General features: G+C 41.3%; 1 protein-coding gene across 3 annotated transcripts in view; it reads right to left on the bottom strand.

Moving 5' to 3' along the window:
- Positions 1-22,825, bottom strand: part of LOC109031516 (uncharacterized) — a 75,175-nt gene that overhangs the window by 4,170 nt on the left and 48,180 nt on the right. For 2 of the 3 annotated variants that reach the window (XM_019043071.2, XM_019043070.2), the window contains one exon: positions 299-906. In XM_019043071.2, coding sequence (XP_018898616.2) covers positions 299-894 — 596 coding nt within the window. In that variant the 5' untranslated portion in view covers positions 895-906. Of the gene's footprint in view, positions 1-298; positions 907-2,660; positions 2,969-22,825 lie in introns of those variants that run through there. The other variant, XM_072299788.1, reaches the window with a different exon arrangement.

The raw sequence follows: 22,825 nt of genomic DNA, 5'->3' as shown, positions 1-22,825 counted from the left end.
ACAAGATTGTCTGATATTTTCGGAAAAACATATTCACAATTTTCTCAGTAATTTCGGTTTTTATCGGAGGAAACTTGGCAACGCCTTAAAGCTCATACGGCGTTTTTACTTAGCACGGCAGTAAGTTTCGGTGATTAGCATAGATGTATCAGCGATTTCCAGACTTCCCACGAATTCCCTGATTTTCCCAATTTTCTAGACCGCCGGCAATCCTGTGGCTCGGCAGTTCCGCCGTCGAGTAATGTTCTTCCGCCTGGTACCCGACAACGAGGTGACAAATCCCCGAACAACGACTTACCTTCCGGAAACATTGAAGGCGAGGTAGAGCGGCCATCCGAGCGTGAGTGCGACGACGAGGCAGATGATCCTGCCGGGGGGGTTGTTGAGGTACTTGGCGTACCAGCTGATGCCGTCCTTCTTCTTGGGCACGAAGACCTCGTCGCGCTCCAGGGAGGCCGTGTTGGAGTGGTGCCGGGCGTGCGAGTACTTCCACGAGAAGTACGGCACGAGGAGCGCCGAGTGGAGGACGAAGCCGACGGTGTCGTCGAGCCACTGGTAGTCGCTGAAGGCGTGGTGCCCGCACTCGTGGGCCAGGACCCAGACGCCGGTCATGACGCAGCCCTGGACGATCCAGTAGGCCGGCCAGGCGACGTAGCGGAGCGGGGCCGGGAGGGTGGGGATGATCGTTGAGGCCACGAAGTAGAGCCCGAAGATGATGGCCAGGTCGTAGAGGACGTAGGAGAAGGAGCGGACTATCGAGCGGTTGAAGCAGTGCGGCGGGATGGCCTTCTTGATCTCGCTCAGGGAGAACGGGGGCTTCGTGTGCGGGACCCTTTTCAGAGGGTCCGGGCCCACCTTCTGTGGGGTTGCGTTCGTCCGACCACCAGTACCCATATTTTCAGTCTCCTGCAACAGAGAAAATCAAGGGGAAGGTTAGTGATGAGCTCTAAAAATGAGGAAACAGTCAATTTATAGAGAGGTTTCGAATGTGGTATCGTGGATAACAGAAAATCGCGAAAAAATCAGGAGAACAATCGATTTGTAGAGAGGTGTCGATTATCCGCGATAAAAGGTATCGCGGATAACAGAGGATCGCAAATCGCGAAAACGAAAACGATCAATTCAAAGAGGTTTCGATTATACGCGATGATTGGTATCGCGGATAACAGAGAATGGAAAATAGTGAAAAAATCAGGGGAACAATCAATTTATAGAGAGGTGTCAATTATCCGCGATAATAGGTATCGCGGATGACAGAGGATCGCGAATCGCGAAACCAATCAATTTAAAGAGAGCTGTCGATTATACGAGCTAACTCGTATCGCGGATAACAGAGAAGATAAAATGAAAATCACGATGAGCTCATCGGGAAATTCTAAAATACATTCTATTCCTAATTTCACATAATCTGCGTAAGAACTATGCATTTTTTAAAGTGTACCGACCGCTTCAAAAACAATACTACGGTCTACGGTACAGGTGAACATTACGCAGGAAGATCGTTCCATTCAACCCTTGCGCACTAGGATGCTACACAATGTTCAACAAGGCAAACGCTTTCACTCGCAAATCGCAAGGAAGCAAGTCTAAAATACAATCCTAACTTCACATTCACATAATCTGCGTAAGAACTATGCGTTTCTTAAAGTTTACCGACCGCTTCAAAAACAATACTACAATCTACGGTACAAGTGAACATTTCGCAAGAGGATCGTTCCATTCAACACTTGTGCACTAGGATGCTGCACAATATTCATCGAGGCAAACGCTTTCACTCGCAAATCGCAAGGAAGCACCAACCACGATCCTTATCAGCGCAAGGAAAATGTAAATAAACAAAAAATTAACAATAAAATTCTCTTACGAAATGTTCACCGATGCCGTAGCATCATTTTTGAAGCGGAAAGCTTTAAAAAAACGCTTTCACACAGAAAAATATCAACACAAAAGTTTGGTCAATACGGGAAGTAATAACCCCAGCCTTCGGTGGCAATCTGCAAGAGAAATTGTCAGCTAATTGTCTTGGAGAAATTTAATAAAAAACGAGTGGTAAATATCAACGTCGCGATCGGAGGAATGCGTTTCCCTAGTCTCTCCATTGTTTTCTGCGCTAAATTCACCGCAAACTGAACCAAAATCAATACATTTGTGTTAGTTTGTGTTTCACCTTCCTATATAAACCAAAAGTAACACAAGAACACAATATTTTTATCAGTGTATTTCTTACACAGATTTTGAAGTTAGAAGTATATTTCAGACTTTTCCCGACGCGCTGATCGTGAATTTTGAGCCATTTAAATACAGGATTGCCAGAAATTGAATTTCCCTGATTTCTCTGACACATTTTGGTAAAATCCTCGACAGTTGAAGATCTACCAGCTGTTTAAGAAGACTTATTTCAGGCAAAAATGTGTTGTTCGAAACGATAAACCACTTCTAGAGAGCAAATAAGGGTGGCTTAACTGTTCTTCCCTGACACTTATGTCACATTCCCTGACATTTCCAAGTTACCGCTGACTTTTTGAAATTCCCTGTCATTTCCCGGTTTTCCCATCAGGATACCCTGACTGTGGCAACCCTGTTTCAATACGAAACAACTCCTCTTTTCTGCTGTTGCTGAAGTTTAAAACAAGTTACTTCCGGCGGAACAGAACACTCACCTCCGAGTACTAAAAAAACCCCGGAAAAACCAACCGCGCGAGAGGAACCCCGAAACGCCAATAACCACCAGGAAAATCGAATCGTCGATCAGACAACAACTCTCATGCGCTCAGGAACTATTATTACTCGCGTAATAACACACCAGATGAAATAATAACCGATCCGGATGAAATAATAAGCGATCCGGATGAAATAACACTAATCCTAGACGCGGGTCGGTGCTTAAGGGAGCGCGGCTGATAGGTAATAAAAGCTAAACGCCGTTCGATACGCCTCCGCCGACTCTGCTTATTCGGGTGAAATCAACCCGCCCGCGCTGTCCGTGACACTGTCACGGCGACGGAGAAAACTCCTCGGTAAATAACCAAGATTTTCCTAATTAGCGATTATCTTGATTATTACATCGACTGACAATGAGAACTACATTTGCAAGTGTAAGTAGCGTCGTGTTTCCTTCGGGATGGCGGGGGCGGAGGTGGCGATGGCGGGGAAAAGCTCCGAGTCGCACGAACGATATGCGGAAGGAAGGAGGCCTACGAAAATAGAAAAGGAAAAGGGAGAGAGTTCGTGATTTTTCGCTGTTTCGCTCGTGCTCGCGAATTATCCGCGGGAAGAGTCACGTGCCGCGAGCCTGGCTCATATTTGCAAGTTCAGGGCATGGTGATTAGAATCCTCGGTTTTTCACGTTCCAACTAACATATAAGAATGCGTTTTACGTTCCAACTGACATATAAAGAATGGCAGGATAAGTTTCGTTTTTTGTGCGTTTATTTTGGTGTTCTGAACTCAATATTTAACTTTTCTCACCCTTTTGTATTTTTTCATGTTAACTCACAGTGTAATGGCCTTAGTCTAGTCGTTTTAATACTTATTTACTACTACTACTAGTTTCTTTTTTTTAAATTTTTCTTTGTTTCGTTTCTTTTTGTTTTGTTTTCTTATTTTTGTTATTTGTTTTTTGGGTTGTTTTTTTTTTCTTTTTAAAAAGGTCAAGGTGACGCAATTCCTTGGGCTACGTAAACCCCAGAACTTTTCCCGACTTGCCAGGGATTTTGAACATAGAATTCCGCGACTTTTCAATGTTCTTCAGGAGCATAACTTCCCGTAAAAATTCTTTTAGCAAAACACAAATGCAACATTTTTGCTGGGAGAGAAAATTCCAAGGTCCCGCAACAACATGTTCTGATGTTCCAGAGTTGAGCAAAATACTCTGATTTTTTTGGATCTCCCCGGATTTTCAAAAGTTGGTCATCTTCCACGTAAAAAATACAATTTGCAATGGAAATTTCGTAACGTTTTTCCGTTCCCGTATAAAGTCCGTAACGTTTTTCCGTCACCGGATAAATTCTGTAACGTTTTTCCGTTCCTGGATAAATTCCGGTGTATCCTGGTTTTCCCACGTCATAAATACCATGGTTTGGGTCTCAATATCCCTATACATTATCAAGAAAAATCATCAACGACTTATGCCAAAATTCCCTGACGTTTACCGTGCTTTCTTCCATAAGAAAGGCACTGTAAGCGGTGAAGACAATTTCCCGCCGAGTCGCTTGGCGTCATCTGCAAAATGGTCTCATTTTCGCACATCAAAATGACTGACCTTAGTAGTTAGCTCATGGTCGTTTCCCGCCAAAAATTATAAGCTCCACGACATTTGGGCGCATTAATCAGGGCTCAACTACCTTCACCCAGAGCGTCGATGAGCATCCTACCTTCTACATTGTAGCGCTTTACTACCGCGCTAAGAAAAAACCCCCTATAAACATTCCGATGTTGCCGAATTCCTCGCCATAAAGCAGTTACTTATTTACCCAGTAAACACACTGAAATTTCACAAGTTTTTTAAAAAATTCGTACTTATTACGAAAGATTTGGCAAAATCCAAGTGCCCATAGCGCGTTTTTCTTCAGCACGTGTGTTTAGCGCTGTTACGCGCTTGTTTGAGATTCTTAGTAAACAGAAACAATCGATAATTAGTGCGTGCTCTATTCTGCCCCACGTAGACTTTTCCGCTTATTTCCATAGGAAGACGAGCTGTACGCGATTAACAAGCGATGCGGTTGCGTCACGGCGTGGTTGTTTAGGAGAAGTATGAGCTCGATTTGTGGAAAGTAAACAGAATTTAACTCGAGCGAAGCAATCGAATATTATGCGATGTTTACTCCGAATCTTGCGTAGTTCCGAACGATTCGCCGTTTCTAAGACGAAAAACATAACTGCAATTCAACGTTGTAAAATTGCCACTCGAAAATTTCGTTAAAACCGGAAACCGTCAGCGGTTTTTGACTAAAATCGAGTAAGGTTTGGACTGATAACTTCCACAGATATTGCTCTTGTAAAGGATTGAGTCGTTCGCGTTAAGGAGTAGTATCGACGAAGGCCCGTTAATGAGCGCACTATTAATTACTTTTAAGTACGTTTTTAAAACTTTTCCTGATTAAAGATAAAAATGAAGAACCTGTTCTTCGGAAAAGATGAGGTACTTTTTGAGTGTTTCTCCAGCACAATTCACGGGATATATTGAAAAATGAAGTATACGCGTGTGCTGATTCTGGCTATAGATTTCATGCAGTGGGACATCGCACCTTAACGATGTTTGAGCAACTGTTTAATCTGCAGCAACGGCGCGGCACATTCAGTTGACTAAAATTTGGACCGCGTTAAGCAGAAAGGAACCAAGCCAAATCTGCAGTTATTGCCAAATTCAATTAGGCAATTTCATTTCTTTACATGAAAGCAGAAGTGCGGATTTCTGTGCAAATCACAGAGAATTTTCTGCAAAGTACGAAGTAAGTTCTTTTTTTTTAAAAAAAAAAAAAAAAAAAAAAAATCCGCAAAAATGTTCTCTTGTAAAATATTAAATCGCCAGCAGATTAAATTTGGCAAAAGCTGATGGGGCCTGGTCCCTTTCTGCTAAACGCGGTCCATTTATAGTGATGAGCTCAGAGCCAATAAGGACTTAGGACTTATCAGAACCTATCCAACGTTGAAAAAAGCATCATGGGGATATACCTTCAATTATTGAGCTCCTTCGATACAACTTTCCTTTTAATAGAAGAAAAAAATCCGGATCTTTAGTATTCATTTCCGCAATTTTTGCACCTGTCAAAACCCTGCCACCTCCTCCCCATCGATACATTACGCAATGCCAGAGCGCTATCTACTCGCAAAAATAGACACTGCCTTCCTCTATTCATAGCCCATGTGACATAACCTCCCGGCCAAAGGTGGCAACGCTCGAAAATTCTTCGCTGCCCTGACGATAAAAGACGTAACTTCTCGTTCATGTTATATGCGAAAACCGTGGGGTTATATGGATGACGGGGCTCAACTCAAAATGTATATACGCTCATTTGCAAGTAAGACGATGAATTGGCAGTATGTGACGGAGGCATTGCAGCGGGTGTTCGGTTTACATGCAGTTGTGCACGGCGAACCAAGCGCGGCGCAACCTTGATCCGACACACAGTGAAACAGTGGCGATGCTTTCTCGTTGGCAATATTGACTTTACTCCATTTAAAGCCATCGAAAATATCGATTTCAGGTAAGGTAATCTGTCTCACATGAATCGATTCCTTTACATGCATTTAAACGGATAAGAAGCAATGTTGCCAACTTTCAAAAATCGCCACTGCAATGGAACGAGACTTACGGAATGGATTAAGGCCATCAACGTGGAATTTTTTACTTAAACTGCGTAGTATTATACTCATTCCATCAATTTTTAAATTATGAAGAGAGATCCTGGGAGGAGATCAACGAAGGAACCCATGGGACCACTTGGATTACATTTTGCAATAAGGAACCACTATTTCTGGCCCATTTTAGAAACAACATTGCCAAGTGCAACATTGGCCACAAGTGCCATTGGTTTCCCTATGCAGATATGTGCTTTTATAGGAGAGCCAGAGACAGTGGTTCTTTACTGCAAAATGTAATCAACTTGTGAACCTTCAAATCTACTGATGATGAGACAAATGAAAACTTTTAAATTTTCAACATCATGTTTGTGTTTCCAACTTCTCCTATAGACTTGCTCCACTGTGCGGCATTCCGGTAGTGTCAAAGTACCCGTCCCCTCCCCTCTCGCTCCAATGCAATTCGTTTTGCGCAACAACGTAACACAGTCGAGCTGATAAGGAAGAACGCCGTATGAACGATTGAAAATTGACAAATGACCACTGAAAACGGGAATTTTCGGTAGAACTCGTGAATATTTTTCTCTAATTTTCCAGACGTAGTTTATTCGGGCACACCTCAAAATTTCAAGGAAAATTACTTACGAAGTTTCCTCGAATTAAATCGGAAAAAAAGGCGACGCCAAATGCTCATACGCGTTTTTCCGTAGTACGGCAGGACAGTACTGAAAGCTATGATGCCATGCTAAGGAAAAAGGCCGTATGAGCCTTCGACGTTGCCAAATTTCCTTTGACAAATCATGCATTTACGGGAGAGTATGTGAGTATGTTTCTTCGAATTTTTCAGAGAAATTCGTTCGTAATTTGATCCGACGTGTCTGAAAATTTCAAGGAATAATATACTTAACTTTCCTCCAAAAAACATGTTTTATCCGTGGAAATTTGGCAACATTCGCATGTTCATACGGCGTTTTTCCTTAGCACGGTAGTCGCCCACGGAAAATTCTATTACCGACACAGCGTCCCCGATGAGGAAATAGAATCATACTGGACAGTGGCGTGGCGTGCTTTGCAATATATCGATTGATCTGCCTTTTAAACCTATGGAAATGGATCGATAGACAGGATGTTCGCTACGAACACCTTAATAATCGATTCTTCACCAAGGCTTTAAATGGAGAAATATCGATAGTCAATAATACACGCCTCGCCACTGATAACGAACGATCGCTACACATTACTGTCAATACATTTCTCACGTGTCGCGAACAATAATAGGGTTGATTACGTAAATGATACGTTTTGCCGGGAATGACGACCAAGTTAAATCGATTTTTTGCCAACGGTCTTGCGTCTATTGGAATTTCTCGAGATCGACTACTGAAGGGCAAGAAACGCCTCAGTAATAACACCGGAACTTCGGTTCGAACGATACACCAAAGTTTTTGGTTTGCAACACCCAATTTTTTGATCATAGAAACTGAACCGCGATGGAATTCTGCAGAAAATACTAGTCTCAGTTGCTGAATTTCGGTTGTTCTGCCTTAAAAAATCTGCTTACCAAGACAAGAAATTTGGTGCGTCATGTTAACCGTAGTGTTTTTCTTCTGTGTGCACATCAAACGAATATTAACGAGCTTTTGTCGAACATGAATTTCTGATTGAGAACAAATTAATCTGAGTTTTTTCTACTTTACGGAGGTTATGCATGAAAGTTTCTCCGATTTTTCAAGGTTTAAAATGCTTTCCACGAGGCAGGATTGGACTTAATTTTGAAAATGGAACGACTATTTCCAACTCAAGCATAAATGAAAATACATATGTTTGTAAAAATAATGGAATTCCGCGAGTTTCCATCCGTGAAATCACTGTTCTTTAACAATTTATGTTTTCGTGACATGCATCCCTCTCCAAGAAATCTATTTCAAATCCAAAATAATCTTGGTGAACAGGTTCAGGGGGAAGGGAGAGGCGAATGACGTTAAACACGAAGCACTAGAGGCAATTGAGAATCAGTTTGTGGAAGCTCGGGACACGAGAAACCTGGTTTTGTATCAAAGCGCCTGGATACAACTATTCGTACACAAGGGATGACCGTATTGCATACACGAAAAATTGAAGGCACTTGTGAATCAGTGTGTGGACGCTCGGGACATACACACTTGGTTTTGAATAATAGCGCCTGGATACAACTATTCGTACTCAAGGGATAACCGTGTTGCATACACGGAAAATTGAAGACATTTGAGTGTACGAGACAACTTTCACTTGAAAAATATTTAAAGTCATGGCAGAGGAAAAGGTAGTCGTACCCAAGATTTAAACTCCTCGCAGAGCTGTTTTCTATCAAAAGAACAAACGGCACAATCGCTGAAGCAAATGACATGACGCAAAAAGAAACAAACAAAAGATCTCAGAAACACCGTATCTGATATTGATTTCCGTATGCAGATAGGTGCTTTTCAAAAGGTCATAAAAAATAAGTTCCCTTTCACGAAATACCGTCCAAATGATCTTGGAAAGCGTGGGTGCCACTATCTTCCGGCCATAACTTATCTTTTACGCAGTGGATCAAATAAACAAAAAGTGCCGACTGCCAGCCATCAACATCATCGATTTTCGTGGGTGGCAACATAAAATCTGTCAGTTTAAACGTGCACAAAACAATCGATATTAATCGAAAATCGATTATTTAAAGTGGGTTCAAATTGAGGAACATCAGACGACCCTCTACGTTGCTTAATACGAGTCCATCTAATAATACTTCTGTCAAAAACAGTTCGGTCCTAATTTTTTTACGAGGAAAGGAACAAGGAAAAAGTAAGAAGTGGAAGAGCGCTGAGAGATAATTTCCTTTCGACCGTCCAAGGGATAATATCCTGTGTAAGCTATTCGTCAAATTAAAATGGGTACTTTAATATTCTGCCCCTTTATTGGTTTTTCCCGGTGGAAAAAAACTTGAGTAGGACACGGAGATGAATATCAGGCCAACTTGGAAAATGAGCCCAACTTTAAGATCGTGCCCGGGTCTTCTCAAGTGCCTGTCTACTTGATCTCTAAGAGAAACTGAGGGAAACTTCTCGATTCGGAGTTCAAATAACAAATGAAGTTTCGGAGACCCCTATTTATACTTCACGAAGAGAAGTTAGATTATAATATAATAAAAACCTTATTCTCGGGTTTTTATTTCTTCCATATAGAAACGATAACGACGGATGTAACTTGGTCTCACGATTCCTCCTCGCCAAAAGAACTTCATTATCACATTGCGCGCATCATGTCCATGACGGTGAAGTTACTAAAACGCCTTCAATTTTTCGTGTATGCAACCCTGACATCCATTGAGGACGAATAGTTGCATCCAGGCGCTGCCATACAAAACCAGGTGTCTTTTGTCCCGAACGTCCACACATTGAATTATGCCTTCAATTTTTCGTGTCTGCAACACGGACATCCCCTTAACACGAATAGGTAGTTAATAGCATCGAGGAGTTATCATACTGAACCAAGAGTCACTTGTCCGGGACCACAAAGAGGGTCACAAACCGAATCTCACGGTTTTCGCGTTTCTATACATACAACTGCGATTTAGAGTCACGAGATAAATAATGAAATAATAATGAAGAGAGGGTTAAAATGAACGGCGTCAACCTAACTTCTTTACACGTTGCGAAATTTTCAATCACGTTTCGTTCTTTTACAATGAAACTGAACGATATCTTATCGGCACCGAGCCAAAATTTAGGTGACGCTTCTTGACCTACCTCTCTAAACGTGAGCCCTAAATCTGTTTTTCCGTGTGTAATACTTGTTTTGCTTCGATCAAGTATATTCAAGTGTATGAAAAATTGGACCGCGTTAAGCGGCAAGGAACCAAGCCACATCAGCTATTGTCAAATTTACTCGGGCAATTTTATTTTTTACATGAAAACGGTTGTGCGGATTTTTGTGCTTTTAGTGAATTTTATGCATAGCAAGAAGCAAATTCCTTAAACATGTTAAAGAAATCCGCGCAAAAGTTCTCTTGTTAAAAATTAAATTGCCCGCTTAAATTTGGCGATATCTGGCGAAGCTTGGTTCCTTTCTGCTAAACACGGTCTGACTCAAAGGGGGGGGGGGGGGGGGGAAGCAGGGGTGCAGTATCATCATGCACTGGAAAAAAAAAGTCTCTTGGATCCAGAGTCCAGACCCAAGAGAAATTCGACAAGAAGAAATGATTTTCATTAAATTGGATATTTGCTTGAACTTGTAAAAATAAATCAGCTTAAATTAACAGGCTGGGCTCTCGATTCAAGGGTAGATCCACTGGAAAAAAAAGTCGCATGGATCTAGAATCCAAACTCTTAATAACATTGACAAGAAAAAATACTCTTGATTCAATTCGACTTTTTGTTTTGAATTGAAGAGCCAAGTCTCTTGATTTGGGCGGATTTCATTTTGATTCAAACAAAAAGTCTGATTGAATCAAGAGTATTTTTTCTTGTCAACGTTTTTAAGAGTCTGGACTCTAGATCCAAGCTACTTTTTTTCCGGTGTCCGATTGAATCACGCATATTTTTTCTTGTCGAATTTTTTAAAAGTCTGGATTTTGAATCCAAGAGACTTTTTTTCCAGTAAGAAATACAGTTCTTTATCTAGGCCGACCGACGAATGGAAAAATCTCCCCACACATAAAATGATGGAAACTATTCTCAGCTGGCACTTGAACTTCGACTCATCATCTGATGGCGAGCCGAATGATCGCCAGGGCGGGAGGTCGCGAGCTAACTATATAAAGTGGTAACGAATGAATTAGCCAAGACCGAAATGATTGCCCTTGGCTAGCGACAGTCGAGAGGCACCTACCGATGGTTTCCTTGCACTAGGTTAGTAGTGCCTCACCATGTCAGGACTGTGAGGTGTGCGAGCATGAAAATGATTCGAGGTGTTTGCCAACTGCTGGCTTACTCATTTGCATGTTGCCATGTTGACGGGGTTTTCTAATCCGATTACTTTGGAATACGTATCCCACCCCATAGAGAGAAAAAAAGGGAGGTGTTTTCTTCTTGAGGTTTGTTTACCCTGTGACGTAGCTCGGTACAACCTGGCCAGCGAAATCCGGAATTCGAAGTATGAAAAACGGACCATAATGTCTCATTTTTTTGCTTAAATTAACTCATGATATAATTTCAAGCACTTTATAGAGAAAGACTTTTTTTTTATAAACTATACCATTCTCGAGAAAATCGATGATAAAAGTCGCTGTGCCGACCTACGTCATCAAAAAAATTCCAAGATGCCCGAAATGCAAACACTTATTTTTTCTCTATGATCCCACCCAGATTCGAAACAGAAGAAAGAAGAATAATAATACCGAAGTTCAAGTGCAGCGTGCAGGTCGTGAAGAGCAGCAATGCACTTTGCCTAATTTTATTCGAGTGAGCAGTTTTGTAAAGCTGCGCACAGAATGTGTTCCCTGTTTCATAGGTGTCCTGTTTTTTCCGGTTAAGGTTGCTGGGTGGTTCCAAATTTCATTGCGTCTTCCTTGACCTTTTCCTAATCCTCAACAATGCTTCAGCGACCTGACATTTCCCCGTTTTCTGCGGCTTTAAGGTCGCTGGCAACCCTACATGTACTGGGTACTCGCCTGACGCGAGCTTGATCAAATACTAGGGGGCCCTGCCCCTTGACCGCTACGCGGCCCAACCCCCGGGCCGGGAGGGCGCCTCGCGCCCCCAAGCCTGCTTCGCGGGCCCTATACGCATACGTATAGGCAAAGATGTTCTTCTATTTTTATACACCATTTTGTGTTCGAGCTGCATCGATTTCAAAATTTTTGACGTAACACTCAGATTTGTAAATGATGAGGAATAGCTGGATGCACATAATTTCACAGTCCACTTACTGAAGAAATTTCCATTTATTATGTTATTTTTAAATACTTAATTTAAAAAAAAAGAAAATCGGATTTCGACCGTTAAGAGTTAATAATATTTGGTCCGTCCCGACGCGACGCAGCGCCTGCCTTCTCACTTTGTATCTGCTGTAAATATTAATAGAAATTCAGCAATCAAGTAAATTGACCAATGCCACAAATCGAAGCCGGAAGAATGCAGGAAAAATTGAGTTAAACCTTATACCTTGGACCTTGAACCTTGAACCCTGAGTGATGCACCGTTCCTAAACTCTTCGAATGAGGAGCCCTTCACGAGCTTTTCCACTGTTTTATTGTTTATTCGAGTCACTCAGGTAGAATCCCACACCTCGACGTTTCTAGCGGAAGCGACATATCTCTCACGCTATTAACATTGGACTTAAGTGACATGAGCTTTAAAAGCCCTACAACATTAAAAGTTCGGGGTTTCATAATTTTTTGCACATCTACATCTACTACAGATGACATATATGTAAATATCATCCTTATCGGTCCGGCAGTTCGTCAGAAATAGTGCTTCCAAGATTTTGCTTGTAGCTGTATAATATAGAAGAAAAAAAGAAGAAATTATGAAGCTGTTTGGTCCTACAGTGGTAAAATATGAATGGTTTCAAACCTTGGAGTTGGGCACTTCTCCTGGCAAGAGAAATTCGTGTTTATCTTTTTAATGTAAAATGAGAAAATAGAAAAAAGAAGAAAAAATAAACAAAATAAAAAAATAAATAGACAAAAGACATGTATGACCCCTTAAATTATCATTTCTGCAATAGAGCTAAATGTTCATTTTTTTCTCTATTTTTCTTCTTTTTTTCAGTTCAGCAGATTTCGAGGCAAGACAATCATTGTACGTTCCAACAGGGGGCCAAATCATCATTTAGGGACAACATTTCGATCGGGTTATCATCATTATGACAGGGGTATTCTATGAAAATGTTTCACAGAAATTTCGAGCTACAACACTCCTTTAAGGGAGAAAATATGAGCGGAAGCACCGCAATCGAGAACCGCAATTCGATATTTTTGCCATCAATCTACACGGGGTGATCGGAAAGTCGAAAGTTCGTGTAGCGCCACCCTTATAACCCCTACGTTCTCGCTTCTTTTAAGGGTGGTCCCTTAAAAATTCAGGGGGTCCTGAACAGTAGATTTTTGAGGACTGGCAGGAGCACTCACAAAATTCAAGTCTCTAATTTAGGGGGTTCCGAACAGTAGAATTTTAGAACTGGCAGGAGCACTCACAAAATTTCAAATCTCTTCCTCATTTTGTTCAGAGGGTACAGGGGGGGGGGGGGGGGTTTGGTATGGGATTTATGAATCACCCTGTAATATCTACAATGAGATGCAAAATTCAGCGAACCTGGTCGCGGATTCTGAAGGGCGTTGGAGATGAATTTGAGCGGCTCTCGGTCGGTTGCGGTTCGTTCAACCGAGGCTGGAGACGACAGACGACGGGTGAGTAGGAGTGGAAGCGACTCGGGGTCGGGGACTGTAAAACAAGGATGGGAAAATTCGTGCTCCGGCGATCGGCCGCAATGGCGAATCCCGAATTCCGCGCGCCACGCCGCGCCACGTTGCCACGTCCACGCCGCGTCGTCACCGGCCGGCCTCTCCGCCCACACTCCGTGACCACGTCGACGGAACGTTCCGTGAAAAACGAGTGCGATTCCTCTCGAAAAACCATGGAAAGGATGCATGAAAGGGTATATCACAGCTTTCGATTTGAGTAGCTGTACAGCGAGTCTGGAGGGAACGTTCAATGCAGGGCTTAAGGCCCAAGAGAGCAGCCAACCTTCGGACACAAAAAATGTCACTGCTAAGCTTCAGATTCCAATGTCGAACCAAGATGGCCAAAAATTTTCATGAAGGCATAGTAAGGGATGTAAAAATCTAGCTAAAAGCTAAATAATTCAGTGTATTCGACTACATGGTGTAAATTACACAAAAAGTAATAAATAGCAAGCAATCGATGAAAATACAAATTCACAAAAAAAAAAATTGTTTTTTTTTTTTTTAAAAAAAATTTGTGACACATGTTTATTTTTATTTTATTTGGCTTTCAGCTCGATTTTTATATCATTTACTATGTCTTTAAAAGCTTCGCCAGCCAGATTTGGCATTAAAAGGTAATGTTCATGAATGTGCTTTCCTCAGCAAAAATGAGTAAACTTACGCAAAAAGTAACAATAAGTCAAATACGTGCTTTACAAAAAAAAAAAAAAAAAAAAAAAAAAAAAAAAAAAAAAACCGTGAAATGCGACTTTTTCTGAGATTTCCTGATATTGTAGACGAGATTTCTAATTTTTCGAGCGAATAAAGTGACACTCCCTTGATTAAAAAAAAAATCAACATATTAAATCAAATGAATCAAAAAGTTTGATAAATGCTTAAAGCACTCAGAATTTACTATCCATCATTAATTTTCTGATATTTTCCTGATTTTTCCTGGTAATATTGAATTTCATGATATGTTTTAGTTTCTCCGGTTTTAATCAATCGTACACACCCTTCTGACTTTACTGATTTGACTTGGCCATGAGCTGATCCAGCCACCGAAATGACAAAAGAATTATAGTGGGTATCAAGGACATACTTCTTTTTTAAAGCAAATCTCAAAAAATTTAGGTCAAGAGCCTATTTTCTCACGGATATTCACAGCCCCTAACAGCTGATCTGAAAATTAACGCGATAGCCATGCGGTACGGTGCGTGGTTGCCGCGTGCCGGCGCGATGCTAGGCCGCGCGCGTCAAGTGACATCGTTAGAGGCGTTAATAAGCGGACTCATGTTATTGCGGTCATTTCTCATTTTTCCGCTTCGAGTCCAACACCAACAATTATGCCTCAACGCGTCACGATGCGATGCCTCACCCGAATTTTACCCAGTTTTTTGGCCTTTCTCTGCGCTCTCGAACCACGTTGCCAGGTTTAAAACGAGCGTCTTCTACAGTGACTGTGGGTCATTGACGACTTCGAATCCACGCGCGAATGTTTACTCAAACGAATATTTTCTATCGACATGGCCGGATTTACCTACTTGCCGCCCATGACCGCCTGCATTTTGCCGCCCTCTTCTCATTCATTTTGAAACATCAATAAAAACCATCAAGTGAACGTGCCGGAGGGAGAAGGGTGCATAAGACGCGTTCACTCGTGTTGGACACATTTTTTGCGACAGCCCTGTCAACACTACTAGCAAAAGTTCACGAAACTTTACGCGAAAGTTAAATTCCATAAGTTTCATTTGTAAGATATGAACTAAAAAATTAAACTTCCGCCACCGTGCAGCGCTGACCACACTGTATTTGGCGGAATGCGTGAAGTATTCATGTAGTCTTGTAGGCACTGTGCGTTCCACGCCGCGCCGACCGCTGTTGACCGTACTGTGTTTGACGCAATGCGTGAAGTATTCATGCAGTCTCGTAGGCGCTAATATTTGTTACATGCCGACCGCCGCGTCGAGGGCTTTTCCTTTCAAGGTAAAATCCCCTCGCTTTACTGGGCTGGGTGAAGCAGCCTCATTCTTTCCGGAATTCGCTTGATTTTTTAAGAACTCGTCACCTTACTTTACGGGCGAATTTCGCTGGAATAACTGCAGAAGTGCGTACGTATCTGAGTATGTGCTCTTTTCTACGAGAAGTGACAACGATGTTCACTTGAAGACCCATCTTCACGCGACGTTGCCGGCTGGTGCGAAGATCCCACGGCTCGGGTTTTTCGTGTCACCGTTAACGACGGTGGAGTTTGACCATGAGCCGTTGGCGACCGTGGCTATGATAACGCGAGTCTCGTGCGCGGTGCGTGGCCAGTTTCCCCGTTTTTTCGTCCTTCCCGGGGGCTCCTGGCTCCTTGGTCCTCGCTATTCGGGATTGTTCGGGATCCGGGCCACGAGTCCACCGCGCCGATGATCCTTGCCGGTATAACGCCGCGTCCGACGGTCCGACTTCGTTTGGCGACGCGTTAAGGCGCGCAACGCCACGTTGTAGAGTTTGATTCAAAGAAAAACTTGTCTTTAGAATGGATTATTTTGGTTTAGTTTTCTTCCTTCTTCTTTATTTCTTTTATTTTTGGTAATACATTTGATTTTCAAACGAGTTAAAACGTCGAGGGAGTCATACGACTCGGCAAAGAACTTTCCAATCTCGCTTCATGCGGCAAACTAAACTTCAGCGCTATTCCGATTGCTAAACGAATTGCAGCTCTGTTACTAAAACCCCTTTGAAATCACCGTTGAAACAGCGAGAAAAGTGAAGATTTCAGTTTGTTTCTAACGTTTGGCATTACATCAGTTTTTGTTCTGAAAGAGAGAAGAACCGTTGCTTGAAGCCCGCTTAAACCTGCCGGATATTAATTATATTAAAGGAAGATGTGGTAAAAATGAAATTGATTTGACACGCTAAGATCTTAACATTTAAGAGAGGGGAGCGAGAAAGTAAAAGTTGAGAAAGAGAAATAACAGAGAAAGGACCTTCTGCTTAGGACGCGACGGGACGCGAGAGGCAGCGTTCACTTCTCAGGCGCGGGGATGCGACTATTCGACCTTGGCGGAGGAGCGTTTTGCATAACGAAGGATTTGAAGGCGCTTTGGCTTTCGCGGCGCTCACAACCTTGGCTTGGTATCTCTTCCACATTTCTTCGTTCCTTTTCAACGCGTAATTCCTCGAATGGCTCCCGAATTCCCAACTTTTAGTCATCTTTGGCTTACTGCCGGACTAACTGAGACCTTCTTCGACACCTGATTCAACAATAACATACTTTGAATACCTACTTGAAGATCTAGGAGAACTAGGCAAAAATCTGCCTTAACCACGGCTTCCAGATTAGCTCTTTTTTCAGAGGATGATTTGGCACGGTGACCATCTTCCTTAAACACTGATTCTTGACTATTCAAGGTTTCAGACCCAAAAATGTCGTGACAATTCTAGGTAACTTTGTTGGGAAATAAGATCAATTTCAAAATGCATACTTAAGGCGAAAGTGGAGCTCTCCTTACTGAGTGCATAAATTATTAACCCGGAGCCATTTAAACCTTGAATCGACACATGAAAATACAAGGTTTGATAGCAGTATTTCCCGCCTACTTCTTGATTTTTCAAAAATTTTTACCCGATTTAAAATATAAAAAAATTGCATTTTTCGCCTTACCGTTTAAAAACGTTACTAATCAAAGAGATGAATTAAGAAGCTTAATTGGCCTTCTACCGAGGGTTTGAACCTTGTGTATATTTTTCGTGGTTCACCACTAAATCCTTAACATTTTTTTCTCAATGACTGTCAAGAAATGTGTAATGTTGAGAGATTCGTTTTCAAAACAAGATATCCTTGCAAACTACCCATCCTTGAAAACGCAAACTGCTCGCGACTTTGCTGAACATCAAAAAATACGATAAACTAGACTTACTGTTGTTTCGCACTCGAACAATTTGAAAAACGCTCGAGAGTAGGAGTCCAATAACTCACGGTGTAAAAGAAAAGAGTCTTTTATCTCATTAGCTATGCTCGGAACTCGATTAATTTAAAGAATTTAATGTTAGAAACGGTAAGTGGGAAAAGGAAACAATGTCATTGCAAGCTCCGAAAGTCATTCACTAGTTACATAATGCCAATTTGCCATCTATCTAAATTATGCACGGTGTAATTTTTAGTGTATTTTCCGAAGGAAATACACTATTGCATTCTCCCATGATGTCGGACCCAGACCTGAGACATTGTGAAGAGCACCGATCACGGGTCGTAGATCACGAAAATATATGCCATTCAAATTCATGTGTATATATATATGTATGTATATATGTATGTATGTATGTATGTATGTATGTATTTCCGCCTTTTGAAGATTTTTCGATTTTTGAGTGGTTATATCTTTCTTACGTTGAAAGATATTTTGACCAATTTTTTTGCATTTTGTAGAGACTCATTAGGACTACTATTCTGCGAAAAAAAATTGAAATTTGAGGCAATAGATTTTGAGGGGTGGGGCTCGAAAGTGGGGGGAGGTGAAATCTTGTCCACTCGATAACTCGAGCGAAAATGAATATTTTGAGCTGAAATTTTTATAGGTGGTAGTTCTCCCCTAGGACTGGTTTGGTATTGAATTTGAGCTAAATCGGCCGAGCCGTTTAAGAATGGCGAGCTTTGAAAGTTTTAGGCGAGGGGTGCGCGGCATGAGGGGAGCCGACCGGAGCAGGGCCGCACAGTGGGTCGGGGGAGAAAGTTTTTGGACAAGCTGATCGTCGCACAGTGGGTCAGGGGGAAGAAGTTTTTGGACAAACTTTTCGTCGCACAGTGGGTCAAGGGAAGGAAGATTCTGGATAAATTGTTCGTCGCACAGTGGGTCAGGTTAAATGATCTGTTCTTGAACAAAATCTCACCATTTAACCGTCATAACTTTTCGCAGCGCGTTCGCTGGCAACGTACGCAACTACTATTTTGTGCTATTGCTTTCCGGGTGACTGTCGGTGGGTATGTTGCTGCCGGACCGCCTCCACGTAGGCAATTTCTCGTACATTGTCCGTCCACAACCTGGTCAATCAGCACAGTAATGGGAATCCCGCTCGCCGCACACTCTCGCGACAACGTGCGCAACTTCTTGCTCACGACTCCACTTCTGTTTCAATTCTTCCCTATCTTTGAGGTTATATTTTGTTGTTAGTGAAATTTTGAAATTCAATCAATTATTCAATTATTATTTATTAGTTATTATAGTTTGTTAGTCAACGGTTGATCGCGTCTCTCAACAGAGATTTTTCTCCTGCGCTTATATAAGAACATCTTTTCTCCCTAGAGGACAAGTCGTGTTTAAAGGAAAGTTATGAAGTGAAATAATGCTGTTCTCAATTGATGTGTTTCAATAAATCTAAAGTCTGAATAATATTACAGCTGTGCTTTTGTGCTCCTATGTATTAGGAATCATTTAATACCAAATTTAAGCTTAAACTTTGGGTGTTAACTTCAAATTGATTACTGTCCCCAGTTCCTCAAAGTTCAGTGTCTCTCCGTTTCAAATACTTGTAAGTACACAAGCACCTACTTTCAGAATTGCTCAGGTATATGCTGTTTGTCTCTTTCTTTCTCTATTGTGGTCTTCCGTAAAAGTTAAAACTTCTGAGGCTGCAGATGAATGCAAGAACATAGCCTTTTCTTTGATCTGATTTTCTCTAAATGATTCTTCTAACTAAAAGAAGAATTTATTTATGGAAACCAGTTCATAGTATTTACTTCATGGAAACAACATTACCTCTCTAATATGCATCATTTTCTCTCATTTGAACCGCACCAACCGGAAAGATTTCTATTACGTTCCGGAAACTAGCGCATTTCAATCGTGAATTTGCGCTTTTGTTTCTATTGTTTATCCAAAAGGAAAAGTGAAAATCATCTTTGCTTCCACCTAAGTAATGGGAAATAGCATAAAGAATGGCTATCAATTGCAAAAAAACTTACAGAATCATATCAAATGTATTCTACCACCTGCAGGAAGAAACATCTAGAAATTTCCATTGATTGTAAGTAACAAGGAATAATAATGGTTTTAGGAATTGGAATAAACTAGGAAAATCTTCAACTATAATGCCTGCAACTTCAGTGATAGTGTTTTTTTCAGTGAATGTCCTCTTAAAAATATGAACAAATTACATATAGTTAATTTATCCTTAAATTCAAGTTCATACTTTTCCGGAAACTTCCACGAAGTTCCTCGTAGAAGTTATGGAAAATTCTATAGAATTCTAGAAGACTCACCGAGGAATTTTCCAGAATTTTTAATGGTATAAATAGAAATCTCCCACGTCCCTGGGGTCAGTTCAGTTTTGGAAATCAGTATTGCGTGTTGTGCTGTAGTGCTGGGCCCACTCGGGCAAACCCCACCATAACCTCTGCGCTCCAAGTGCCTGTTTGAGATTCAGTGTTACCACCATTGTATTGCAAAAGTGTAGTGTCATAGTAATTGAAGTGCTGTGATAAAGTGTAGTGCCCGCCTTGGGAAACCCCCATCGCAACCCACCGACTGAAATCCCCCCTAGGAGTACCTACGAACAACTCCTCCTGGAACAACAGCATTTCTGTAGCATCACTCTCAATGGTAAGTAAGTCCTCTGAACTACAGAAAACTCTGTCTGTTGCCTCAGCAGAGTCGAGTCTACAACGATTATGGAAAGTTAGTGCTTCTTGGTTGGACACGACAAGACAAAAGTAAAATGGGATTATTTGATCTGTTGGCTTTGTCAGTCATTTTTTTCTGTCTAGCGCAAGTTGAAGTGTTGAAAAACGGGTGCGGCATAGAAGGTGTATGCTGTGTCCTGCTGATTGTTGATCTTACTTATCGAAGGCATAATGAAGAGACACACTTTCAAAGCTGACCTATCTTTTAACCCCACTTCACCGCTGTCTTGTTTTGATTATCGGCAACTCAAATGGTTTCTCTGTAATGAATCGGCAAAAGTCAGTGTTGTACCTCAAAATTAAGAAGGACTGTCCTATTAACCAAGCTCTGTGAAGAAGTGTTACCTTAACTAAGACACCATTTTTGTGTCCAGCCTACAATTGAAATTTTTTATTAGAGATGTGGACAAAATAAGGAGGAAGTAGAGTGGAATTATGTGATGAATTAACTCTATTGGCAATCCTCCTTATTGAGTCTGTATCAGGTGAAACTTACGACATGTAACTACTGAACCATGTATCTTGTTTGCGGTGTTTAAGAATTGCCGCTCCCATTTTATTTTTTTGGAGGAAAGCAAATCAATATAGTTCCTTCAACTTTTTGCAGAGTTTTCCTTGCACAGAGAAGAATAATCACGGAAGTTTTCAAGATTTGGTGTTTAGTAGTTTTTCAATTCCAAAACATAGTATGATAGGAAACCTGCAATGTCGCAAACCGAGATACATGGTCTGGTAGTTTCATGGTAGCAATTTGTAAGTTTATCAGCATAATTCAGATCACCTCAAAGCCTTGATTTATTTTATTTTAATGAATGCGCCGCCCTGTTGAGTAAAAGAACAATAACTCCGTGCAACCAGTATAGTACCAAAACAGTACCTAAATCCTAATATTACATGGAGCCTTATGGTGAAAGAAAGTTCAAAATCAGTTTTTAATACTAGGAAATTGGGTTTTAGAGGTGAAATCCTCTGAGAATCAATTTTAAACTTACTTTCTATCAACTAAGCATTCAATCTTCCAAGCCAACGCTATCATGTCACTTTTCTTTTAAAGCCTGCTTTTAATAGGCTGCTTTTCCTCAGTAGGGCAGTGCAGGTATATTTGAATGAGGAGCATATCATGCATCTATGGTGGAAATCTAAATCTTAGTTCAGGGAGTAACAAAATTTTCGTTGTATGTATGATTAATTCCTTGGCTTCGTTTCTTCGGAATGTTTCATGGGATTTGTTCGAGCGAAAAATCTCACTTGAGAAGTTTGATAAAATATTGAGTTTGCCAATACTAAGAAATTGCAAATCCTGTTGCTTGGTTCAACGTGAAAGAAGCCCAGAGTTTCATTCCTGCGATTCGAACTGGGGCAAATCCCATGATACGTCCCAAGGAGACAAGGCGTTATAATTAACCAGGTGTTCTCGAAATTTTTGAAGTTCAGAATCCCTGAGTTTAATGGCCGGATTTACGTGATTGCATGCGGTCCCCATGCCGTTAATTTATTGCCGCCCGCCACGAATTGCCGCAGGAGGAGGGGGGAAGTTGTCCATGCTCCAGAGTAAGTATGTGGTGTGGTATCACACGAAAATGAAGGAAAATCTTGGCTTTTCATTTGTTTCAAATTACTGACGTTGATGAATGTAGGCCTTAATATCTCATCGTTGAATGCGAGAACCAAGCGCGCAACTATTCCAATTCGAACTAAGTAAGTGATGTGGTATCACGCGAAAATGCGGGAAAATCCTAGCTATTCAGTCGTCTTAAATTACTGATAAATATGAATGTAGACTGTTCCAATTCGAACTAAGTATGTGATGTGGTATCACGCGTAAATGTAGGAAAATCCTAGCTATTCAGCCGTCTTAAATTACTAATAAATATGAATGTAGACTGTTCCAATTCGAACCAAGTATGTGATGTGGTATCACGCGTAAATGTAGGAAAATCCTAGCTATTCAGCCGTCTTAAATTACTAATAAATATGAATGTAGAATATTTGCTCGCGTCATTGAAGGCGGAAATCAAGCTCGAGAGTATTCAAAATTCGGAGTAGGTATGCGATGTGGTATCTTGCGACATTGAAGGATAATCCCAAATGTCCACGCGTCTCAAATTACCGAATTCGGAAATCTAGCGCGCAATTTTATTCGAACTTCGAACTAGGTATGTCATGTGGTATCACGCGGAATTGAAGGAAATTTTAGATTTCCATTCGTCTCAAGTTACTGACGTTCATGCATGTAGGTATCATATTTGCAGCGTTGAATGCGGAAATCAAGCGCGCAACTATTCGCTCTCCGAATTATGTATGTGATGTGGTATTGCGGCAAAATGAAGGAAAATCTCGGTTTCCACCTGTCTCGTACTGACGGTTGTGCTACGCTCTTATCGCGTTAAATGCGAGAACCAATCGCACAACTATTCGAATTTCGCGGTAGGTATGTGATGTGATATCACGCGAAA

This window comes from Bemisia tabaci, chromosome 4 (genome assembly GCF_918797505.1).
Source record: "Bemisia tabaci chromosome 4, PGI_BMITA_v3".
NCBI classification, from domain to species: Eukaryota; Metazoa; Arthropoda; class Insecta; order Hemiptera; family Aleyrodidae; genus Bemisia; species Bemisia tabaci.
This window is presented reverse-complemented; position numbering and strand designations above follow the sequence as displayed.